General features: G+C 43.9%; 1 protein-coding gene across 1 annotated transcript in view; it reads right to left on the reverse strand.

Annotated features, from left to right (window-relative positions):
* Nucleotides 1-4241: 4241 nt before the first annotated feature.
* The window catches only part of nrg3a (neuregulin 3a), a gene marked incomplete at both ends in the record, with an annotated part of 261760 nt that continues 242640 nt past the window's right edge, over nucleotides 4242-23361 (reverse strand). Inside the window, 5 exons of the mRNA XM_079279940.1 lie at nucleotides 4242-4905; nucleotides 9845-10030; nucleotides 11282-11397; nucleotides 18183-18309; nucleotides 21918-22020. Coding sequence (XP_079136066.1) covers nucleotides 4242-4905; nucleotides 9845-10030; nucleotides 11282-11397; nucleotides 18183-18309; nucleotides 21918-22020 — 1196 coding nt within the window. The remainder of the gene's footprint in view (nucleotides 4906-9844; nucleotides 10031-11281; nucleotides 11398-18182; nucleotides 18310-21917; nucleotides 22021-23361) is intronic.

Here is a 23361-nt window from a genome sequence, read left to right on the forward strand (position 1 = left end):
TTTCCCTGTTTTGATGTTGTTTTATTAATGTATTGCAACAACACTTCCACTGCGACGACTCACAGTCATTTGAGAGCTTTCCAGTTTGTTCATTACTGAAAAAGGGCAAAAGATAAAGTCTTCGTGGGGAATGTTTTGTTGAAGAAGACAAACTCTACCTCTGGAGGATAATGTCTGGCAAACACACACAATTGGTGCCTGAATTACGCATCCAAAGGACCAGTATCTGACCTGGGTTATCTTTTCCTTCACACTTCAGACTGACTTGTTTGAACCCCCCCTGTCCTAGTCTTTCTCTCCCTCTCTCTATCTGAGACTTGATCCACTACGTTTGCTTTTTGTTTGTGTTATCTAGGTGCGTAGCCGTCCAAGCTGCAGGCTTTTGTACGAAGACAGGAGTGAACGGTTCAGAAATCTGTGTTGACTCACGGGCGCGCATGCACGCATGCGTGGAAAACGCATGCACAGCAACACAAACAAATGTTCACAGCACCTGGGCTCGCCGACACTGAACTGCCGTGCAGTCCAGATAAGGTCTGATGGGGTTGCCTGGCCTGGCAGTCCCGCGCTTTTGGGGGATCAAGCTGTAGCTCTTATCTCTCTGGCCTGATGGTCTAACCTCTATTCCCTGCCATCCGTCTCTCACACACACACACACACACACACACACACACACACACACACACACACACACACACACACACACACAAACATACCTGACGTGAGCATGAGCTGATCTGGGTACACACTTAGGACTCATCACGTTTGGTTTTTAAGGATCTTCATCAGAATTTTACAAGATTTTTTAAGTTGTATCGTTCGCCTGCTGTGAAAGCAATATATATAGAGAGACAAAATACATGAATGAATACTGATTTTAGTATTCATTAATGTTTTGAATGATTTTTTTGAAACCTCTGTTAAATAATAAAAATAAAGTCCCTTTTTGGGGAAAACAAAAGCTGAAAATAGTGACCAGATCAATTTAAACAGCATTTCAGTCTGATTTGCACCCAAAATGTGTTCTACTTCCCACTGATCTCTGTGGCTCATGATGAACAACGCCCTGTTGCAACACTGACAGACCCGAGACACAGAGAAAAATATGGAGGAAGGCAATTTATCTGCCGATTGTGCAACAATGAATAACAACTAGAGAGAATCACACAAGCAGTGACACCAAATCGGGCCGCAGGCGTAAAGTGGGGGGGTCAATGGCCCCTTTCCCACTTCCAACACATTCTCACATGAGATCAGGTTACTACACCCATTTGGTATCCTCGCTGGTGTGATCCTCCCACACGATGGTCTCTCGTCTTATATTTTACCTTACATCTTTATTGACTGTTTTATTTTTTAAATTTCAAACGTGGATTGGAGATTAAAAAAAAAATACCGGTAAATTAAGAATAAAAACAGACATTCCACACACAAACAGACATGCTCTCAAAATCTGTGACTAATAAAAAAAAGCCAATGAGCTTTTTCTTATCAAACGCAAAGCCCCGTTTTTCCTCCAATGCTGCTTCTCATAATGTTAAACCAGCAGGATAAGAAGTAACGCAGTTTTCAATCACCGGCACGTGGAAACCACTTAAATACGGTCAGAGTGGAGAGCAGCGACGCCTGCATTGAATCCGTTTTTCCTGCCCTCTATTGTATAATTGCCGACGCTCACGTGTGGTTGAAGTATATGCGTGTCGAAAGTAATTGCAGTTTTTCTCAAGGTGCAGTAATAATGAGGTCATGCATGTTTGGCATCTGGTCATGACATACGTGTGTATTTTATGGAGCGTTTATGAGACGATGTAGATGTTTGTGAAAACATGCAGTCCATGAACATTGTAGTTGCAGGGCTCACCTCAGATAAGAAAACAAATCCAGACAATGCTTGCAGACTTTTATCTGTTAAAAGCTCATACACTGATTACAGTTGGTCAAACAAACACATTCACATTTTTTTAGCTCCGTGTCCGTGCACAGCAGCACATCAGCCTCCGTTCTGTAAGTCATCAGTGTTTTGTTCTGGTGAGGACATAATGGATTCATGGACATCAGTATCAAATAACCAAAACTGTTGAAGTTCAGCAATATGATATAGAAAAGCGCCTTTTTGGGGTCTGAATGGCAGCATGGTAAAGTAAGTCTAACAAAGAAATAGAGAAAGAAAGAAAGAAGCTCCTGGCTGATTTCTGAGTGCTCGTGTGTGTTGAATAAGAAGCGAACGTTGACGAGGATCGGCCATTGTGAGGGTTCTTGAAAAGTACAGGTTGGGAGAGTATGAATTCTCAGGTGCTGTGATCTTATCCAGAGTATCTGCCTTATTGAATCAGACCTCTCTGAACCGTGGAGCGCCGGTCACACAGTGTGCCACAGTGGGAGAGTGCCACAGAAAGGACCGAGCTGGATGGTTGAAAGCAGTCCGTTGTCGACAGGGGGGGCCACAGTCACGAAGCTTGAAGGATGGCAGCTATGAGAGTTCAATGGAGGACTCATTCCATATCACAAAACATCTACTTTGATCAAAAAAACAAATCCCTTGTCCCTCTCTATTATAATCAAAATAAAGCAATACAATTGGTAGGATTCCATAGAAGCAAGGCCACCTCTCCCCTTCCTTTCTGGGATTTTCATTCAAACACAACATCTGGACCGAGACAGCTGCTCTAAATGAGAGTTGAATAAAGAGAAGCTGCTTAATGAAATTAAAACCGGTCTCAAAAGACTCATGAGATCAATCGACAAAGCTTCATGGATGGAAATTTGGACATGTGGGAACTACCAGCTAATTGGATGGGAACTTTGTGAATACTGGTCTCCAGTTCAGCCCAGACTGTGTGTGGAAAGGCCAAAGGATAAATACGGTATATCACTGTAAACCAGACTGATGTAATCCAGCATGCACATTTGGACAGGGTGCTTTTAAGGTGTCAAAATGTCTTCCAAGCAATCAACCGAAACAACTGTTATTTTGAAAAATCTTTACCAGAATTGCAACCATTGTTTTACTTTTTGTCACATTTGGCTGTAAGTTCATACAGAGATTCAAAAGCTTCAGATTCATAGGATACAACACAGAGACATTTATTTGTTTCAATACCCAAACCATGACCTCCCGTCGGCCCCAGAAAGCAGCATTGTTCGTCAATAACCGAAAATGGAAAAAACAAAAATGTCAGATTCGCTCCTGTGGTGACCCTTAGCCCTCTGTCCTTCCCTTTGTCCTTCTGTCCATTCATCCAACCATCCAAGCAACCGAAAGCAACGCACAGAGTGTGTGTGTGTGTGTGTGTGTGTGTGTGTGTGCACAGGTGTGGGGAAATATAATTGTAACAAAAAGGAAAATAATCTGGATTGGTTTGAAACACCGGCCAAAGTAGAGCCAGCATCCGTGCTGTCTGTAACAATCTGCCGCCTCAAATCTCACCAACTGTAGAAGAGGTTGTTTCCTGTTTTTTTATTTTTCTCCCTCTCTTCACACACGCACGCACGCGCACGCACGTACACGCACACGCACGCACGTACACACACACGCACAGCCGGGGAGGTTTTTTTGCCGTAAATCCTCAGTGCTGTTGGTAACCACAGAGGGTTGTACTGTAATGTACTGTAATTCTTGGCTGGGTAGACATGTTTTCAGGAGGCCAGAGAGGGGGACGGGGGGGACGGGGACGGGGGGGGGGGGGGAATTGGTGTGGAGGCTCCTCTGTGCACGCTCACAGAATCCGACTCACGGCTAACGGTTAATGACGTTCTTTCCTTAGAATTGAGCCGAACCAGACATGTGACAGAGCAAAACAGGTAGAAGAAAAACAAAAAAACAAAAGAAAAATAGTTACATCATTCCCGTGTTCTTCAACTTTGTACTTGGTCACTTTTTGAATTCCATACATTTATATCCATATATATTTATATATATATTTATGTTCTTTTTACAATTAAAAACACCATGGAGTTGACAGACTATTTGGTTTCTTTTTGCCTAAGTAGAAGTGTTTCTCTCGTAAATAAATGCATGTAAATATTTTTTTCTCTCTTTTTCTTTTTCAGTTGGCGTAAAGGCAGCCACACAGAAGTGTTTGTGTCCATACAGGATATCATCAGCACATTGTCAGAATTTCCATGATATAACTTTTTTTATTTTTTTTTAAATTCGGCATTTCCATTCGTGTCTCACAAATGCAGGACACTGTCTGTCAAACACCGTCACACCGAAAGTGAATGTCCTAAATCGTGTCCTTTCACTGGCTGCTCTGGCCCAGGTCTCTGTGTGATAGGCTGGGGCTGAGTAACTGGGTCTGCGTGGGTCCGTTACAGCTCAGCGCCCCGGCACTTCCTCCGTTAAGGTTCAGGAAGCAAACAGTTTCTCTGGCCTCCACCGGCGCAGCCGTCGACCCGCTGCCGCCGATGCCGCCTTCTTCCTGCTTCCTGTGAGCCAAGGCCAACGCCCTGAGCTGCTCCTGCGCCTCCTCCAGCAGCAGCGCCACCTCGTCCTGCTGCTGACCAATGGCGGACGAGCAGGAGGACCACAACGTGACGTGCGCCGCCTTCTCGCTCCTCGCTTCCTTGCAGGGCACGGCTCCGCAGGTGACTGACATCGTTGTTGTCGCCGGTGTGACGCTGGTTTGCATACAAGACACCTCGTTGTGACACTGGACGGAGGGGATGATGGGGATGGAGCAGGAGCGAAACGGAGGAGGCGGGGACTGGGTGTGACGGCGTCCGGGCCTGCGCAGGCTGCGGGTGTTGGGATTCGGATCGCTGTGCTCGGACAGGCCCGAACGCTCCTCCATGCGGCCGCTCCACGGCGATGGCGACGATGTATCCACGGACACAAGAGTTTGCATATGTAGGAAGGCATCTCGTCTGGGGTCGTCACATTGGTTCGCCACATGCATTTCGCAACTGGAGAAGATGGGAAACGGGGAATGAAGGTACACAGAGGAAAAAAGAAGAGAAAGGAGCAAAGGTTATTTCGGAGAAAAACACTTCCTGACTTCACCTGGAGAAGTCATTGAGGCTTTGAGTGCGATTTCAACTGGATCGCCTTTTCAAACTCCCACGCTGAAACCCCGGCAGAATACAGAGGGACAGCTCTCCGCCCTTTGCCATCTCACAGGCTAACAGAGTGTGCTGAGAGGGAAGACGATGAGCCATGACATCTCGTTGTATCCGAGTCCGCGCACACACAGAAAAAGGAAAGAAATCTAAAAGCCTCTGCTCCTTATATAAGCGAAGAGGTACCAGTGAGTTCACTTTTTATGTAAAGACTCAAAGTGTGTTGAAAATTGGTTGTTTTAAAGTTTAAAGAGTTCAGCTTTGGCAAAGGACAAATGAGATAATCAGCCATCACGAGTGGTAGTTTCTATTGTTTTTCTTTCCTTTTCTCTTTTAGTAGCTCCAGTCTTGGTCAAGACCATTTGCTTTGTTTGAAAATCCCTTTTGAGTCCCTTCTGCTCAGAGATTGTATAACCGCACTGATTCGTATCTCTTTTCTATATTTTTAAGGTTTTTAATCTCGGCCTTCAGCCACACCTTTACCTGCATCGTCCTCCTCTGCTGTTTTCTCTCAAAGAGCGTGTTGGCGTGTTAAGTGTTCTTAACCTGACATCTTGTGCTGCGCCCTACCTGTCTGTGCAGCATGTTCATCGTGTTATCAACCTGTCCTCATTGGTGCATCCTGCCTATTTATTCTGTCTGTCCCCGTTTGTCTCAGCTTGTTTGTTAGCCGTCCTTATGCTCAACCTCGTGAATTAAACGGTGCACGTTTGATGTCTTGCTTGTTCACCATCAATGACTACTTACATGACACAAGAAACGGGGTAACGGGGAGAAATCAGAGTTTACAAGTGTTTACATGCAGCTGTAATCCCAATCCCCTCCTTAACACGACCATAAGTGAAACACACAGTTTTTCCTGACAGTGGGAATAGAGCAGAACCTAAAGGGTGCACTGCTTCCTGCTTTGGCACTGCACGCTGCCACTGAGGAGCAGAATTGTCCAATACAAGCGTAACTGGTATACATCCGGGCTGTGGTATACATGGAAAATGAATTTGGTTTCTCAAGCAGAAATTCAGTGCAAGAAACCGGGATGCTCCTATCCTCATATCCCCGTTTCCAACACCGACTTTATTCTTCAAATGAGGTTTTGAAAATTGTGTTGATGTGGAAATGCGATACGTTCAGTGCCTTTTAGATGTGCTGAATTAACCGGATGAACACATTCTCACACCAATGCGTCAAATAATGAGCTTGGTCAACGTTAATTGTTATTTTTGGGAGTAAGCATGTGTTTGTTTGGCCCATCCACCTCTCCTCCCACCCGCCCTGTGTGGACTATCTGGCTCTTTAAACTACGTCAGTTGCTCTGCCCGTAATGCTGCAGGTGGATGTGCATTCACACGCTAAATGTACGTTGCACTTGCACTGAATGCTTCTTAAAGCGCTATTCTTGTTTGCTTCCCCTCGTCTCTTCCTGTGTCTCAGTCGCTGTCCTGTCTGACATTTGCACCAGTGGTGGGTACTGCTGGCCCAATAGCATCACTGAATATAAATACACTTGTTGCTAATTCTTGGAGATGCCAACAAAACACTTCTCTGCCGCTGATGGCGTGTTCTCTGCAACATTACACCAAGTCTTTGCCCCGTATCTGGGTATTGACCTAACTTCCCTGAGCCCAGCCATAATCTCTTTCTGCCTTTTTCTAAGACTGACCATGGCCTTCAGTGCTATCGTTGTGTCTAAATCCAGCGGCGTTCCAGAGCAGAGCCTCATTATCTTTGTGGAATAATTCATAATCCTCTGCAAAGGCGAGCCTTTTCTGCCAAGTCAAAAATCAAACCCGGAGTCCCTCTCCCTTGTAATACCACATCACACACACACGCCACGCTCTCCATCAAGGCTCGCAAAAATAGCGGTGGGAGGAGAAGGTGCCTTTTCAAACTCAAAAGCAAATCACGCTGTCCTTTAAAACCCCAGTGGAGATTTAGCGAGGCCCACAGAGAGGATCCCGTGAGCGATAAGAGAGGATGATGCTGGGGTGCTAATTCCCAAGATAACATTCACAGACAAATCTCTCTTTTGATGTGTTGTAACACAATCAGATTGCAAAAATCTATGAAGCGGAGTTCAAATATAGACCCTGGAGCGACGACGGAACAGCTAGAGGGGTTTTACAGAGAGATAGTGTGCAAGTGAGGTGAGATAAGTGACTGGGCTTTTATCTTTCACAGGAGCTCATGATGTGCACAAGTGTTAACAGTCATTTTCATTAATCCAGTCCCCAACAGATCATTTCTTAATATATCGCATCTGTTTGCTGCTGAAGTCAAAGTAAAATCTTTATGTAATGTGATGCAGCGACCTTTTAAAACTGGGAAATGTTCCAGATTTTACACATACATGTAGATGCGCACGCCTACACGCTGTGACTTTCTGACTGTAGGTTGTGTGTATGATACAGAAACGGCATGTTTCTGCATAAAATACTGCAAAAGGTGGACAGAAAAATAAAACTGTGCAGTATCTCCATCAGCCATTTTGGATTTATCTTAAAATAGAAGTAACGACACAGGACATTCTGTCTCCCTGTTAGCCATTTTGTTGAGATAACACAAGGCTTCTCTAACAGGCATGGAATAGAATGGATTCAAAGCGGTTGTCTCTCTATTTCTCTTTCTGCACCTCTCCCTCGGTCTCTATGCATTCATGGTCAAATGTCTCCATGGCAACTCAGACAACCATACCACGGGAGAGGGAGCCTGTCGTCTGTCCGTCCATCTGCTGGGTTTTTTTCAGTTTTTTTTTTTGGAAGGGGGAGTTTTCATTCTGCGCAGTGGTGTGCACAGATGCTCTGGGTGAAGGGGCAGAAATGTAAAGAAGGAGTCAAAACAGAGCAGCTTTTGGGCGGCAAAGGACACTTGTAGTCGTCAGGGGACAATTGGGCCAACCAGACGACACCTGAGGGACATCTGACCAGGGGATCGTTTGGGCCAAACCAAAGGTAACCTCAGCTGAGCAGAGGGCACTGATGCCCAGGCTACATGGAGGGTGTAACACATGTGGACTGTTTGTGGAGCGGCTGCTGCAACGCTACGCTTCCACTCTGATCAATTAAACTGGCGACACCAAGCGTGGGAGCAGTGCATAAAGGATGCGTATGCGCCACGGAGATCTTGGCACCCTCATACCTTACATAGCCGACTGTAGTCCAGATGTCATCTTACCCATATTAGGCTACACACACTTGGTGAAAAAAGTAGGTTCACAGCACTCTGCTGGGTCCCAATGCTGAAAAGACAGTTCCACACAAGGACATCCGGGCAGACGTGAAAAGCCTAAAATGCATAATAATTACGTGCGGAAATGTTGCGAATGACATGCTATTTATACGTCTTTCCGTGAGATTCGGGTTGTGTGGATGGACTTTCTATGACCAAAGGCTGCTTGGGCTTACCAGAGGGTCACCTGAGCGGCACTGGGTCAACACTTGTGTTGAGGAAATGCACACTTAAGCAGCTCAAGTGTCAATAATGATCTAAAATAAAATAAAACTTCGGTGATTGCATTAGGTGCATGTATGCTCACTGTATGTTGGAGTGTGTTTCTTTCCCCAGCCATGTCTGTCTGCTCTCTCTTTCTATTCGTATGCATGTAGGTCATGTGGAGCTTTATCCTGAGGAGGGACCGCTGGGACCTGAACGCCTGAAGTAAGGCTTGCCAGTCCAGGTGGGTAAAGCACTGACTCATGACCCGCCCAAAATGGGTCAAAGCACAGCTCCCTTCACACTCGTACGTTTCTTGCTCATCATTCGCGCTGATCATTTGCATTTCCCCTAGCCGCTACACCGTATGCACATGCTGTGCTGCCTGAGAAGTGTACTGTGTTATATTTAAATGCCAGGATTTAATTGTCGTCTACCTGCTAAGCCGTCGCATCAAAAAGCGGAGATTCAGGATTTAGCTCAGGCTTGACAAGACGTCAGAGAGGGAAAGAGAGAGTGAAGAATGTGGATGTGCAGCCTGCACCGTGTCCTTAAAAGCACGGGCATCAGGCGAAAGCTTTTCTTTTGAATGCCACTGGACTGCACACCACAACATCACGTGAGCTTGTTTTTATCTTTGCTCAGCAGATTGGAAAACAAAGGGATTGATGAGGCTAAAGGAGGTAAAATGAAAAAAGAAATGACGTCTTTTTGGGGAATAAAATATCACAGAATTGGCTTTGAAATATCCACTCTTGAAATGAAATCCAAAGCTTTGTCCATGGCAAGGCTGTATTTTTCAGGCAGTGGCTTTCATTGAAATGACTCAGCACATGGAGGATACAGCAAAGCAGCAAAGTGGAGATAGAAAGAGAGTGAGGATGAAAACCTTAAAATACTCCAAATCTTTAAGCTCAACACTTCTTCTCCCAACTTGTCAAATGCCGACGCTTGGTCTCTAGGCACCAATCTAGCGCCGGTTTTGGACATTTCAGGGACGGTGAGTCAGTTTCTGCAAGTTACATGCACAGTGTCTTTTCAAAATAAACTTCTGTGTTCACAGGAAACCAGCACCGGTGCGTCCATATTGGCGAATTAGGCAATTTGGTGGCACTTTGGAAAGTAACCAACAGCAAACGTAACTGTGGTCATGCTAGGTTACGCGTTCTGGAATTTGGAAGTCATGTAAACAAAACTTTGGTAAAATAAGTCAGCGTTGACATGGTTTCACACCTGACACGAACAGCAGTGTCCTGGGTGAAAGTCCGTGTTTGCTTGTTTGTCTATGACTAAAGATTTCTGTGTCAATAATGTGAATTAAATAACTGCAACGAGGCCTTCAGTACAATCTCCTCACCCTCTTTGTGCCTCAGCCTCCCTCTCAGATGAGTCCACTTCCTCAAGGTGTTGGTAGGCGTGGCCTGAAAACTTGGTTCCTCCGATCGGATTCAGCTTTCCCCTGGGTACGGGCGGGGTCCTGCGTGGAGCTGACCAATGGGCTACCCGGCTTCTCTGATCCGGGCTGTGAGACAAGGAACCACTTCTACGAAAGAAAAAATAATTCGATAAAGATTCAGGAGTTGTTGTTCAACACAGTATCTGAGGAGGTTTTTGATTTGATGCAGACGGCGTAGATTGACTGTTACTGCTTATGTATTTGTGTATTAACTCACAAACATAGGGTTTTTTGCTAGTTTTTTCGTTTTGGAGCCATGAGGACCTCTGATCAGCAGTTAAAACGACACGAAAATGTGAGTGTAGTACCAGAGTTACCAAAAAGGTTACTGGAATGAGGTTATTAAAATGACCTCTGGTTAGTTACACATCTTTTAAGAAAAAGGGCGATTTGTTGCTCTCAGATATGACAATAATTAGAAAGCATGGTGTTATCCACATGCCCTCTTTCATATAATCTTATAAAAGAGATTTTGGTACATTTTCACTTGAAGTCATGATTTGAAGTGGTAACTGTCCTCTCCAGGCCCTCATTCCTATTTAACTCTGCTGCTTTGAAGCAGAGATTTGCCTCTAAAAATGGGCTTCTGAGCCATCACAACTGAAAGCCCTGCTTACAGTCAGGCACTTAATAGTTGGCAGAGTTTTGTAGAAAAGCATTTAAACGAGATATTCATGAAACACAGAATTAGCTCCGGTCAGTTTCTTTCTGGCTATTTTGGTGTGTTGGGACCACTCTGCTATCCGGACAAGAGTGTCCAAGTCTCTGCCTCAGCTGATGCGAGAGGTCAAGAAAGCATCATGTGTGCATTTTACTCATTTCCCCCATGCAACGATTGGAAGAAAAGGTTTCATGTTGAATCCAAAATCAAGCTGTCTTTTACCTCTTTCTCACACGCATAAAATATGTGAATTCCAGCTCTGTCGGGAGTGTGTGTTGGGAGTGTGTTGCTTGCTGATGAACATGCCAGTGCCAACACACCACTGAGCAGTGTGAGAGGAAAGCTGACAGGGATTTACATGCCTGCACATGTGCTTCCCGCTCTATCTCTGTCCCATCTCCTCATTGTTCATGAGTGTTATAGATATGCTTATTAGCATGTTTATAGCTGTAATTACAATGGCTATCGTTCTTCCGTGAATCAGCAATTAACTTTGGCTGCGCTGTAATGTGGATAATTTAATTTCTCTCTTCACTGCGTCCCTGCTGATTCCAGGAAAGGACACTGAAGTCGGTATTATTTGCATTTGCCGTGTCCTGCAGTGAACGGAGGGGGAAGCTGCATCTCTAATGCGACGTTAGGCCTGTGACCGGGTGTGTGCAATTTAAAAGTCATACCTCTGATGTTTCGCTGCTGCCCTGGAGCCGTTGGGTGGCGTGGTGGAGATGTTGCAGTGTGCAAAGCTGGACCCACAAACGTTCCCCTGGAGGGACGGGGCGGATCGTTTGCAGTACTGCGGGAACAAACAAGAACAATACACTTTTGTTGCAGTTCACATGTTTTGAGGAGCACTTTGGATATATTACATCATGCTGTACAACGTGTTCCCACTCAGGATCAAACATCGGGGTATAGTGAGATTCCTTACACTTCTAAACTCCCACCTCACTCCTTCTCACACACGGACAGCTTCAGGGAGGGGAATGCCTACTGCCTTGATTCTGGGAGCTCAGGGATTAAATGGAGTCCGGTTACATCTATTTCTGCCTCTTTTCCACCTTCCTCTACATCGCTCTTGCTTTTTCAGGGATTGAGGTAAATTGTACCATGTGGAGTGGAGCGGGAGGTTCCTGGTAGTTTGCAGCATTAAGGCTTCAGGTTCTGTCACAAATCTGTGACAGAGCAATGGTGGCAACGTGGCACTCCAGACATGCCAATGATGGCTGAACAAGTGGCAGCTTGGCCCAAAACAAAGGTGATAGCTACCTGGTAAATGCACTGGAGATCTATTTATGATGTTACACTGTAACCACTGGTGCTTGAAAGCATGCACTGCTTCGTGACATTGCTTCGTTTTAAGGGAACACAAGCCCAAAACGTTTGGGAACCGTTGCCCTGTCTTCAATGCTACTGGAATGGACTTTGTGATAACAGCCTTCATGGCAACGTATATACATAATTTACAAATCAACGCATCTCTCTGTCATCTCTTCTGTGAGTGAAATCAAATCAGGCAGAAATGCCAAGACATGAATCATTAATAAGTCCTTTCAAAGCCTGGATTCATCACAGCGCGAACGTCGGTCAGGAAATCGATGTAATTAAGTCCTCTGCACTTTGTACAGGGGCATAAAGAAACATCCGGATTAAATGGAGATATGTTCAGAGATGGAGAATTAAGTATGACAAAACCAGCCAATATGTTGAAGGACAGTTACCCTTTTGACATTACTCGAGTGACTATTGCCTGCAACGATCATTTGGCAGATAAAATCAAAGTTTTGTTGGCTCACATTCTTCTGTACTCTCAAACAATACATTGGCGAGTCTTGCATTTTTTCAGCGTACAGTGAATGAGTCACTTTGGTGATTTCTGACAAGATGAATGCTTCATTTTGCTCAGAAAGGCACTCTTTCTATAACACTGCTGTATATTGTTCTTTGTATTGCTTTCCATCCCCTTTGAATCCCTCTCTCATCCACAATGATCCTTCCCTTGTCCCCTCTCGTTCCCTCTTTCCTTCCGGTAGCCGTGGTGACAGGATATCTATATCAGCACTACCGTGGCACTATGCGAGTCCCAGCTTCTGCCTCTTAACTCTCTTCATGTTCGCCGGAGAGACAAATATGCAATAACAACCAAACACTTCTTTGTTCTGCACTTCACAATACGGTTGACAAGGCAGACTCACTCAGTTACACAGCAGAAAAGATCTGCTGAACACGGGGCAACACAAGAAAGTGTTTCAGCTTTTAAACTGTAAAAGCCTTAAAGATGTAAGGATGTATGGCGCTGGTTTGATTTCTTATCGACGACACAACCCTATCGGTGGTTTGCATCTATCTGGCTGTGACAGCTTTCTCTCCGCAGCATTATCTCGGCATCGTCTCGAAAGAATCGTCTGTAACTTAAGGTGGGAGAGACACCTTGTGCACAAAGTCCTTAGTTTGATGTCTGACGAACAAGGTTGTCACTGACGCAATCCCTTTTTAGGGACCCTCTGCAGGACACCAGCCTCATTAGCGTGACAGGTGCTTCCTCGGTTATGTGACCATTCAGACGTTTGAAGGCCGATTTGTACCGATAAAACCACGACACACTTTCTCTCCTAACTTGAATTTATGCCGTAGATAGACTACCAGCTGCACTGAGGCAGGAATGTCGATGATTAGAAGGCAGGTTCATTCGGAAGAGCGGTGGATCGCAAGTGTTCAAACAGTGCTCATCTTCTTTCAAGGTGGAATCCATGTTGTGCTGGCAAAGCTGACTTTAGTTTGACTCTGAAAGAGTGTGGCTACATGGATTTTTCAATTGACAAATTATCTTTGGGGAACGACACAGATAGTTGCTGAAGGCAGCTTTATAATGATATAGGTTGAACTCATGGAGGTGTCTCTACATCTCACATAATCCTTCTGCCAGTGCTAATCATATTTTCTAAATACATAAGGGACTGACGCTGACTGGCTCTGAATATTAAGAAACATTGGCTGTCTGAATCATGCGAGTTATTTATTATTGGGTATCTTGGTCAGAATAGCGTTGGGTGGACTAATAGTTGGCGCTTCAGAGCTGACAAGTGGTTTAAAGGTAAATCACGTGTCACAGTTTGAAGCTGAGATCAACTTTACACATAAAAGGCCAATGTACTCGTCATGAGGAATCCCAATCTGTGTTGTGATTCATTTGTACTTTTCCATTTTAGCTTTGCACTTCCAACTTTTTTGGAATCCCTTGCACAGTGCATTGGTTGATATTGTTCGTTAAAAAAAAATACAAATACACAGTATCTGAAGGAGTGAAACGTGTAATCCAACACCAGCCTGTTGAATGTGTCTGGATTCTAAATTGCTGAATTTTCTCTGATCTCCGCTCTCTCGCTCTGCTGTTCTGACACCGTGCTCCAAGCTGCAAATTGATACAGACGCTTCCAGACAAAAGTTGCTATTTTTTTCTGTCTGTGATCAACAGAAAATAAAAAAAAACTGTGACATTATGCATATACGACTAAGATTGCGGGCTATAATTCTTCAAACAGAGAAGGATCGGTTGATGCTTGTATGTTAATTTATTCATGTTTAAGAACAAATAGCTGGAAGAATAATCACCCCTGTTAATCCGAACTGAAGTTCACTGATTTATCAATGCTTTGTTTGATAGTTAACCAGAAAAAGTATTGTGTGTAACTTATCTAGCCGTTATAGGTTCATACAAATCTCTGCCTACCAGCTAAAAGAGGGAAAAGTGCCTCCCATCTGTTAATGCAGACACTGTGTTGTGTTGAAACTAATTTCAGTTTAAAAATAGATCTCGGCTTCTACTGCTCAACAGCAGAAAGCGTGTGCATGTGTCATACAGCAATACTGACTGTTTATAGAGGTCATCAATATAAATGTAATGTTTTCTCACATCGCTGCAGGCAAAGACACTCTGCTCTCTGGCTCCATACACACACACACACACACACACACACACACACACACACACACACACACACACACACACACACACACAAACAGATACAACGGTGCAAAAGTCATTACTTTGACAGCGACCTCGAGCTGAATCTAGACATTTGTGGTGCAAAGGGGAGCACGTAATGACGTTTATTAATGTATATATGTCTGTGTACTGTAATGGATGTTTTAATCTCTGAGATCGGGTCTCACATCCAACTGTATGCCTCTGGCACTCAGGGGTTTTTTAAAAACTCTGACAGATCATCCGGAAAGGAACCAGGAGATGCTTTTTATGATTTGTGCAGAGATGCTGCCATCAACAACAGCTTTATAAACACACTCACATATACAGCGATGCACAAACACACTGCAGTGTCAGCAGAGAAGGCTCAGGACAGTCTCGTTCATGACGGAGACCGAGCCGTTTCAATTATGCGGCAATGACAGACAAACTCAGTGGGATACGTAACCTGTGGAATACACGATAAGGTGGTAAAAAAAAGAAAAGATTGGAGCTGCTCCTCAGTTCCCTGCTTCATCAAATACTTCCAACAAAAAGGGCCCCGCGGTGCTAATCAGAAGAGCTCATTCTGTATAACAGGACACGAACAGGATCGCTCAGCTGTCCTTGTCATGAGCTGCCCGTTATATGGGATGTTTATCTACATGTACATGTGCTTAACTGCAACAGATATATATATATATATATATAAATGAATATATGAAATCTCTTACGAAGTTAAATTACAAAAAACAAACATATCTGGTTTTAATTGTGGCAGAGACATGCAACAGACATTTGACAAAGAGTGAATTAACTTGCTGTGTATGACACACTTAATTAACCCTGTGCTTGTTGCTCTGTGTTCAGATATTTGGGTAATTAATTGCCTGCAGACAGAAATCAATGTGCGCGTAGGCACAAAAGAAAAATGACAAAAGAAAAATACAAAAAACAAAACAATTCATTTGCATGCAAGTTCCCAAAAGGCTTAAAAGCAACATTTAAACGTTAAAGATCAGCTTTGTTTTTCTCAGTTGTACATTCTGTAGTCAGTCAACAATAATCAGTAATTCATTAGTCAGTGCTAATAGAGCAATTAGCAGAATAAGAGCCAAAGGACTACTTTTAACATTAGCTATGTTGCTCCTTCCACATGCATTTAACCGCTGCTGTGCAGATGTGGCATGCTGTTTTAGACACGTATGAGACATCAGTCCACAGTACAAATATGTCTCTTCAACCACCATGGCGTATGAATGAAACAACTTACGTACAGTATGTCATTTTAAGTGCAATAAAGATGCCCATTGCACATTAAACAGACATCCTCCTTATCAATAACTGATCTGGTGTCATTTGCCAGTTTGATAAATGTACATGAGACCATTTGCATGTACTTGAAGAACTCTTATTTATTCTTAATTACTGGGACATTTAGGTTGAAACTGCAACGTGATATGATTAACTTCTAATGGCCGCACTTTATGAGATCTAAATCCATGTGGAAGGTTGGATTGCTGCCATTCCCTTGATCTTCATGGAAGTCCGGGAAGCCAGTTTCTTTGTCCTTGGCAGGGCACGGAGCTTGAGGGTAATAGGAGGTGGCACACCTGACACACCGTCTTCACAAATTTTACAGATTACTTTCAAGCTTTGGTTAGCTCTGTCTCCAAGCTACATCTTATCTGAACCCTTTGCGAACTGAAATTCTAGCTCCCCAGGCAAGAACGCCCTTGTGTTTCGAAGTCTATAGATTAAAGTCGACAGGGCCTGTGCAGCCAGTGCTCCTTTCAACAATTTAACCTGTTCCTTGACCTGCTGATTCAAGTTAGGCATTGAAACATTTTATGCAGTATATTGTCACCTTGTTGCTTGCACTGGTGATACACCTGAGGCATTAGTCTATATGCGAAGATATGTGATGATTATAATTACAATAAAAGACACAACTAGAGACCATCTTGCGATGGGATCACAACAACTATGACTCAAAATGTGTCTGATCCCTCTATTTTTAAATTTGACATTTTGGGAACTATAATAACTTATTTTAGTTTTTCACAAGACACGAACCAGCAGTCTGCTGGGTGAAAGTCCTGTGTTTGACCCATCCATCCCCCGAAACCGCAGGATTATGCAGACTTCAAACTCAAACTTATTTTTGATATGTCAAATGCGTAACCTGTGAGAAATATGTTCCAAATGTAACCGACAGCAGTTTTGTTGGATGGGAAATGGTAAATATGAGGCTATTGCCAGTTAGCTTAGCATAGCATATCATTTCCCAAAATATTGAACCATTGCTTTAAGTGCTGGTGAAGTGGAAGCACCAAAACAACTATGTTAAAGTGCGGATGAGATAAGAGGTATCCTCCGTGGTTTTAAGGAATTAGCGTTGACTGTTGGTCGGCGATAGAAAGGGAACCGTGGTCTTTGGTGTCAGACCAATGAAATGCAGACCAAGTGGAGTTCTTTTCTTCTATACTGATGGGACCAATGAGGCCAAATCAGGCATATCAGGCCAAGGACTGACTTGTCAACTGTATCGTGAACTGCCAGCGTGAATTATAATTATCTCTACTTCATGCAAACATGAGTCTCAAATACAGGATACAAATGTGCTGCTCCCACACAGTGATTTATCCACCTTGTGTATGTTAATGTGTTCATGATGGATTGAGAGTGTGTACAGTACATGGCTTTTGCTTCATTGTAAATTTGAATCATGCCCTTGGAGAAAACATACTATTCATCCAATAAAGCTTCATGTCAGACCTGTGTAAATTACACAAGTAACTAACTGTATATGATAGAGATGTAAACAACGGTTACAGCTAATTCATACAGAGTGGCGCACAAATGCACACGCACACTCCACCAAGGTAATGGAAGATGTGCATTTGACTGGCACTCAAATGAATGTGATGTTTTCCATGCCGCTACTCCGAAACGCACATCTGGGAGAGATGCGATGATAAAGAGCGCCGGGAAGATGATGAATGACATCGCTGGCCAGCACCGAGCTCCCAAACCACTGAGCGATTGCTCACTCAAAGACCTGTGAGCCTGATGCAAGTGGAGACGGGAATACAACCTATTTCATAAAGCAGCTAAAAACTACTGGGGGGTGATAAACTCAATCATAGATCCTAGTGCCCTGAGGTGTAACGTGTACTGTACAGGCCTGATTTGGGTTCATTTTCAATTTTCGCTGCCTAAAGCACCAATCCAAGCTAAAAATCATTCTAAATTTGTGGCATCTAATGGTATTAGATGTCTAAGAAGATTACTTTAGAGGTTGGTTTTCTTGGTGCTGCTGTATCTCTACGCTGCTAGAAGCAACTGAAGATGGTCTTCATAATGACAAATATCAAGCCCAACTCTGTTTAGTCGTATTGATTCTTAACCACAACAGGTTAAAGTTGATGCCACATTATGCTGTCCTCCAAACATCAGTTCATAAATAAAATGGGATCACCCCGACTTACACACATTAATACATTCTCCAAGTGTATTTACGTGTATTTAAGTGTATGTATGGCAGTCCTTCACTTTAGGTTCTCAACAATTTGAAAGAAAATCAAGATGGAAAAAGCAAAAACAGCAGTGGTCACCTCGTGCATTTGCAGGTTGGCGTTTGGGACCCTCATCTTGGCGTCCAGGGCATTATGGGAATTAGCAGTGTAGTTTTTCAAACTGCGACTCTCCTTCAGGTGGGCCTGGAGCTTCTCTCTGCGCCTCCTAAAGAGAAAGAATAACAAACAAAGGATGATGCTCCAGTGGAATTTTGACCTTTGACCATTGTCAGCCCAACTACTGTGAATCATGTGTAGGTCTGCTGGTTTCTATCCCCAACCAATCAGCATATAGTGTCGATGATTATTGAATCAGAACGTGGTGTTTGTGGTAACACTGGCTTTAAGTATAAGGATAAAACCCCGACAGGTACCTCGTCGTGAGAGCCCAACGGCTACCGGCTGAAGATGAGTTTGCTTTTTAAATCGGTTTAAAATTAGGTTGGAAGCTGGCTACTTGTGAAACAACCTGATCGTGAAAGTCGTCTCTCAACTCCAACTCCTGTCTCGCATCTCAAGCTGCTAATCGGACTGTAAACATTGGAGCTGCTCATTGTTTACAGTCCTGCTACGGAAAAGGAAGTCTCGGCCCGGATACCCGCTGGTTACACCGGGAACCCAAAAATATAGCCCCTTGCTCCAAGATCTGTCGTCAGACCGACAGCTGATGGGTTCCGAGACGAACAGTGAACACATCAGGCTGTCTATCTACTCGATAACTCATCAGCTGCAGTCTCCTCTTGGACAACAAACTTAGTTCCTAATTGCCGTAGATGTGATCGGTTTAAAGACTCCTTTCCCGAGTCAGCCGACTCCAACAGTGGTTCTGAGGGTTTCCAGGAACCTCAAACACAACAGCTTACAGTAGCTACAGTAACAAATAAAGAGCAAGCATACAGGTTAAAATACAGAATAAAGCATTTTACTTTGTTTTTAATCTTCTGCTGAATTCAATGTGTGGGCCATTCTCCTACTTTACTTTCTAAATATCCATACTACCCTGTGTCATTCTGATAAAGTACAGAAACTCTGCAGAATCTTTCAGACTCATCCACCGACACACTTTTAAAAAACGAGTCAGAGGCCAAGCAGAGTTGCATTCTTCCAGTCTCCTGCCCTCGGGGCCAGAGGAGAAGAAGAAAGTGAGCTATTGAGCAAACAAAGGAGCTTTACCTCTCCTCCTTTTCTCCCAAAGCAGTGATACAAAATCCCAGTGTTTACTGACTCCATTTAATGTATCCTGTGAAGATGTTTTAAGTCTCGACTCCTCAAATGTGTTTTCATGAAACATGGTTGAGAATGCTTCGTAAGGCTTGCAAAGACAGCGGCGGACTGAAGTCCCCGACTGGACGAGTCATTTGACCCTCATCATGCATTGAGGCAGACCTTACTCGTGACAAGAGGTTTGAAATCTGATTCCTCACATTCATCTTAAACTCTCATTGATTGTGTTTCTGATCGGCGCTCTTAGTTGTTACGACACTCGTTACCCAAGCGTGTGCACGTAACCCTTTTATCACGTATTTGGACAGGGATGTGATGCAGTATTAACAAACAGCCTGAGCCCAATCTGGTTGTTTATTTGATGCTTCGCCATGTCAACGGGTAGGCTTGCTCTTTACGACAGCAGCTTATGCTGCACAGGTGTCCACATTGTACTGTGTAGTGAGCTCAACTTTTATGAAGGAGACCGTTGCTCTCTTCTCGTCACAGACCACCAGTTCACTTTTATGCTTTTATGAACTGTAATGAAATGTGTTGCCTACCTCTAACTGTTCCTTACCTGTCATTTATTTGCCATAATCATGGTATTACCTTAACCACACTGTATGTGACAGACAGTTATTGTAAATTTGGATTTTGCTGAATCCTTAAAGACTGAGGTTCTTGTCAGAAACACAAAGAAATTGTGTTAACACAGTTCTAATCTAGTGGCGTCGGGTAGCAACGAGGGGCCCAGTGCGCGCTACTCAATATGAAGCGCTCCCGCGACACCCAAGGAATCTAATTCAGGCAGCTTTGCTGCCTTCTCTTCCTGTTCTTTTCTCTCGTATTTTCTAGCTCAGATTTTGCACTTAAACTGCCCACCGTAGGCCAGCAGACACTTTACACAGCCAAAGTCATGCACGTCACGGTGTTAGCTGGCAACTGAAGGTACGTCTACCGGAGCCACCGCACGCTCCCCTCCCGGCGAGGCAGGGCCGTCCGCGGGGAGGAAAAAACAAACAAAAGTACGAAACGTTCCCTCATCTCTGCCACCCTGGAGTCAATAATCATAATCATCATAACTTTAAGAACGTACTGTACGGCCCCCAGTCAGTGGCACAGTAAACTATAAGCAGACTGAAGATTACAAGATGGCAGTGTTACTCTGACCGGCCTTTACAGTTTCAGCAGTTTGGTCCAATTTACAGTATTTTGACCTTTTTTTAATTTTTTTATAACGTATGACTTTAAATTCAGATTGTTTGGAGGTGAAATATTGACCCCCGGCTATTTGGAATGTGGCCGGCATTACACTGCGCACCGTTAAAGATCAACTGCTACAGCATTGTCTGGCTCAGTGTGAGAAAACCTCTGATTCTCCATTGAACAAGCTGGTTTCCTGACACAATTACGGATTCATTGTCGGTGCCTGTCCATCATGCCTGTAGCCGATTATCTTGTCGTCAGGCTGCTCACTCACTCACATCATTATATTACAGAGGGAAGCCTATGGAATTACAGTGCCATCTATCACAGCGCCTGTTCACACACAACCTGTTATGCACCGGATGTCTGACCCATCCTGTTGAGAAAATAGCTGTGCAAAGCTCTTGCAGCCATTCAGATGCCAATTAACGTGCACACACGGGACATGCACTGCAAAAATATGCTAATAGAGAGAGAGAAGGACAGAAAGGAGAGAGAGAAAGAGAGCAGGAGCCACATGTGGTGACCTTTGGGTTATAATGGGCTATTAATATGTGTGTGCGCATAATGAGATTTACAAAATCTTGCAAATACCCGGTCTGGGATTTCGTTCAAGATGTTTGATGCCTCAACATGTTCCATCGTCCTTCACTAAATGAACAAAATGTCCCCTTGGGCATTTCGCCTGCCCACACCCAACTGGGCTTATTAACAAACACTTCAACATTATGCTTACTTTAGGACTTATGGCAGATTCCACCATAAATGTTGTAGTCTAAGCAAGTTTAAAAGTTTGAAAATCATTGGAGCAACTTTCAGTTCCAATGAAATGAAAGAAAACTGGTGGTTGGCATGATGTGAGATGTCACTGCAACTAATTTACCTGCCGACATCTTCATGAGAAAATCCCATACGGGACGTTTGCGCATAGCTGGCATAAACTTGAGTCCATCGAAGAGTTGGGTGAAAATGTAAAAATGTTCAACTTGTGTTTACCTGAACCCAAACCCAAATTTAGCCCTTACTCAAACCAGTGATCTCCGAGACGCGTCACCAACACCTGCAATGTTAGTGGTAATTTGTTACTGCACAGGAAAAGTGTGTGCACAGAGCTACAGTAGGACATTTGGATAAAATAATTCAATGTGTATGTCTGGAATTTGTTTAAAACTGACATGATTGTCTGACTACTTTTTTTTGCAATTTCACCACATCCTCCTTGGCGATTAACTGCACTTAGATTGCATGAAACTGGAACTACGTCTTAACGTATAACTGTTAAATTGACAAAAATATACATTCATAAACAGTTAAAAACGACAGTCTATCTGCGGGTATGTTTTTGTGTGTTGGTCCTCTCACTTGTTGCGGCAGTAGAGGGCCATGCACAGGGTTCCCAGGAGGCTGATTGCCATGGCGATGGATGTGATTGACAGCAGCTGTCTCTTGTACACCTCTTTGCTCTCTGTAGGGACACACAACAGAGGAAGGCATCACATTAATGTTCGAACAACACGCCGGCTGCACGATAAAGTCATAGATCACGTTCATGTCTGTCAGCATCCGCATTAGTGTGTGTGTGTGTGTGTGTGAGAGACAAAGAGGATGACAGGAAGGAAGAAAAATCTGTGTGAGTGTTCATAAATGTGTGCGCATCATATCTGTTGAGAGAGCACAGTCGATATTCACAGAGATGGAGTTAATACTAAATTAATTTGATACAGAAATTTCCCCATAAGACGGTACTAAACACGTGTTTTGAGACTTGTACTTGCCCACTTTTAATTTCTAACATCGTTGTTTACGGCTCCCAAACAGCCATTTCAAACCATCCAACAGTCAGTTGCGGGGCAACAACTCTCCGGGGCTTTTGTTTTGTATCTGCCTGCAGATTCGGTGCTGCATTAGTGTAATTACCTCTGTGATAAATAAACCAAATTGAAATAAAACAACAACTCAGAACCCATTTACGACACACGCAAACACCTATTTCCAATTCTCCAGCATCACCTGCTATTCTTAGTTACTGCACAGCCTTCCAGCTCATTTCATCAGCTTCACAACATCGAGTAGTCGTCCAATAGACGCCCGTCGCTTTTGAAATGGATGCCACATGTAATGGAGCTTGAATACACGGAGACAAGAAGAGTTATGGCGCGGACGGACGCCATTAGCGGAGAAAAATGAAAGCTGTCTTGTTTGCTACGAACAAGTAAATCATAGTCGCCTTCACGTACATTAATAGGCGATCAATCAAGTTTTATTTAGTGACGCTCAGACCTTGGAGGAGCACGAAGATGACACAAGGTGTTGGCTTTTTTACATTGAGGTGATTGAGACAAATATTTACTGCGGCTGGGTTCGAACGGCCACTTCAATAGAAAAAAGATAAAGTTCTTTACAGCCGCCTCCTCGGTGCGTAAGCTCAGGAATTCACTGCGAGGAGCTGCAGAATATAAACGCAACCGTCTGAGCTACAGGGCGACACAACTGCAGCCACTGCGTCTTGCTCAAGGGCGTCCTGACAGCAGCCAGCGAGGGAGAGTGTCACTAATTCACGAGCGCATCAAGATTTTAAAGCCTGGCTGGGAATTCAAACCGGGCATCTCTCAGCACAAGCTCACCGCTGTAGCCTTTGAGCTACTGATGCCCACGCAGATATTGCATAACCAATCATACACGCAGGATGTCATTCATAATCCCCACAATAACGATGTCACAGAGTCTTTCAGTGTGTTGTCAGTGCATCTTTTTTCCTCTCCTCTGTGGCCCTGTTTCTCTCCCTCCGTCATGTATCAGTTATGTT

This window comes from Melanostigma gelatinosum, assembly GCF_949748355.1.
Source record: "Melanostigma gelatinosum genome assembly, chromosome: 12".
In the NCBI taxonomy this organism is placed as follows: Eukaryota; Metazoa; Chordata; class Actinopteri; order Perciformes; family Zoarcidae; genus Melanostigma; species Melanostigma gelatinosum.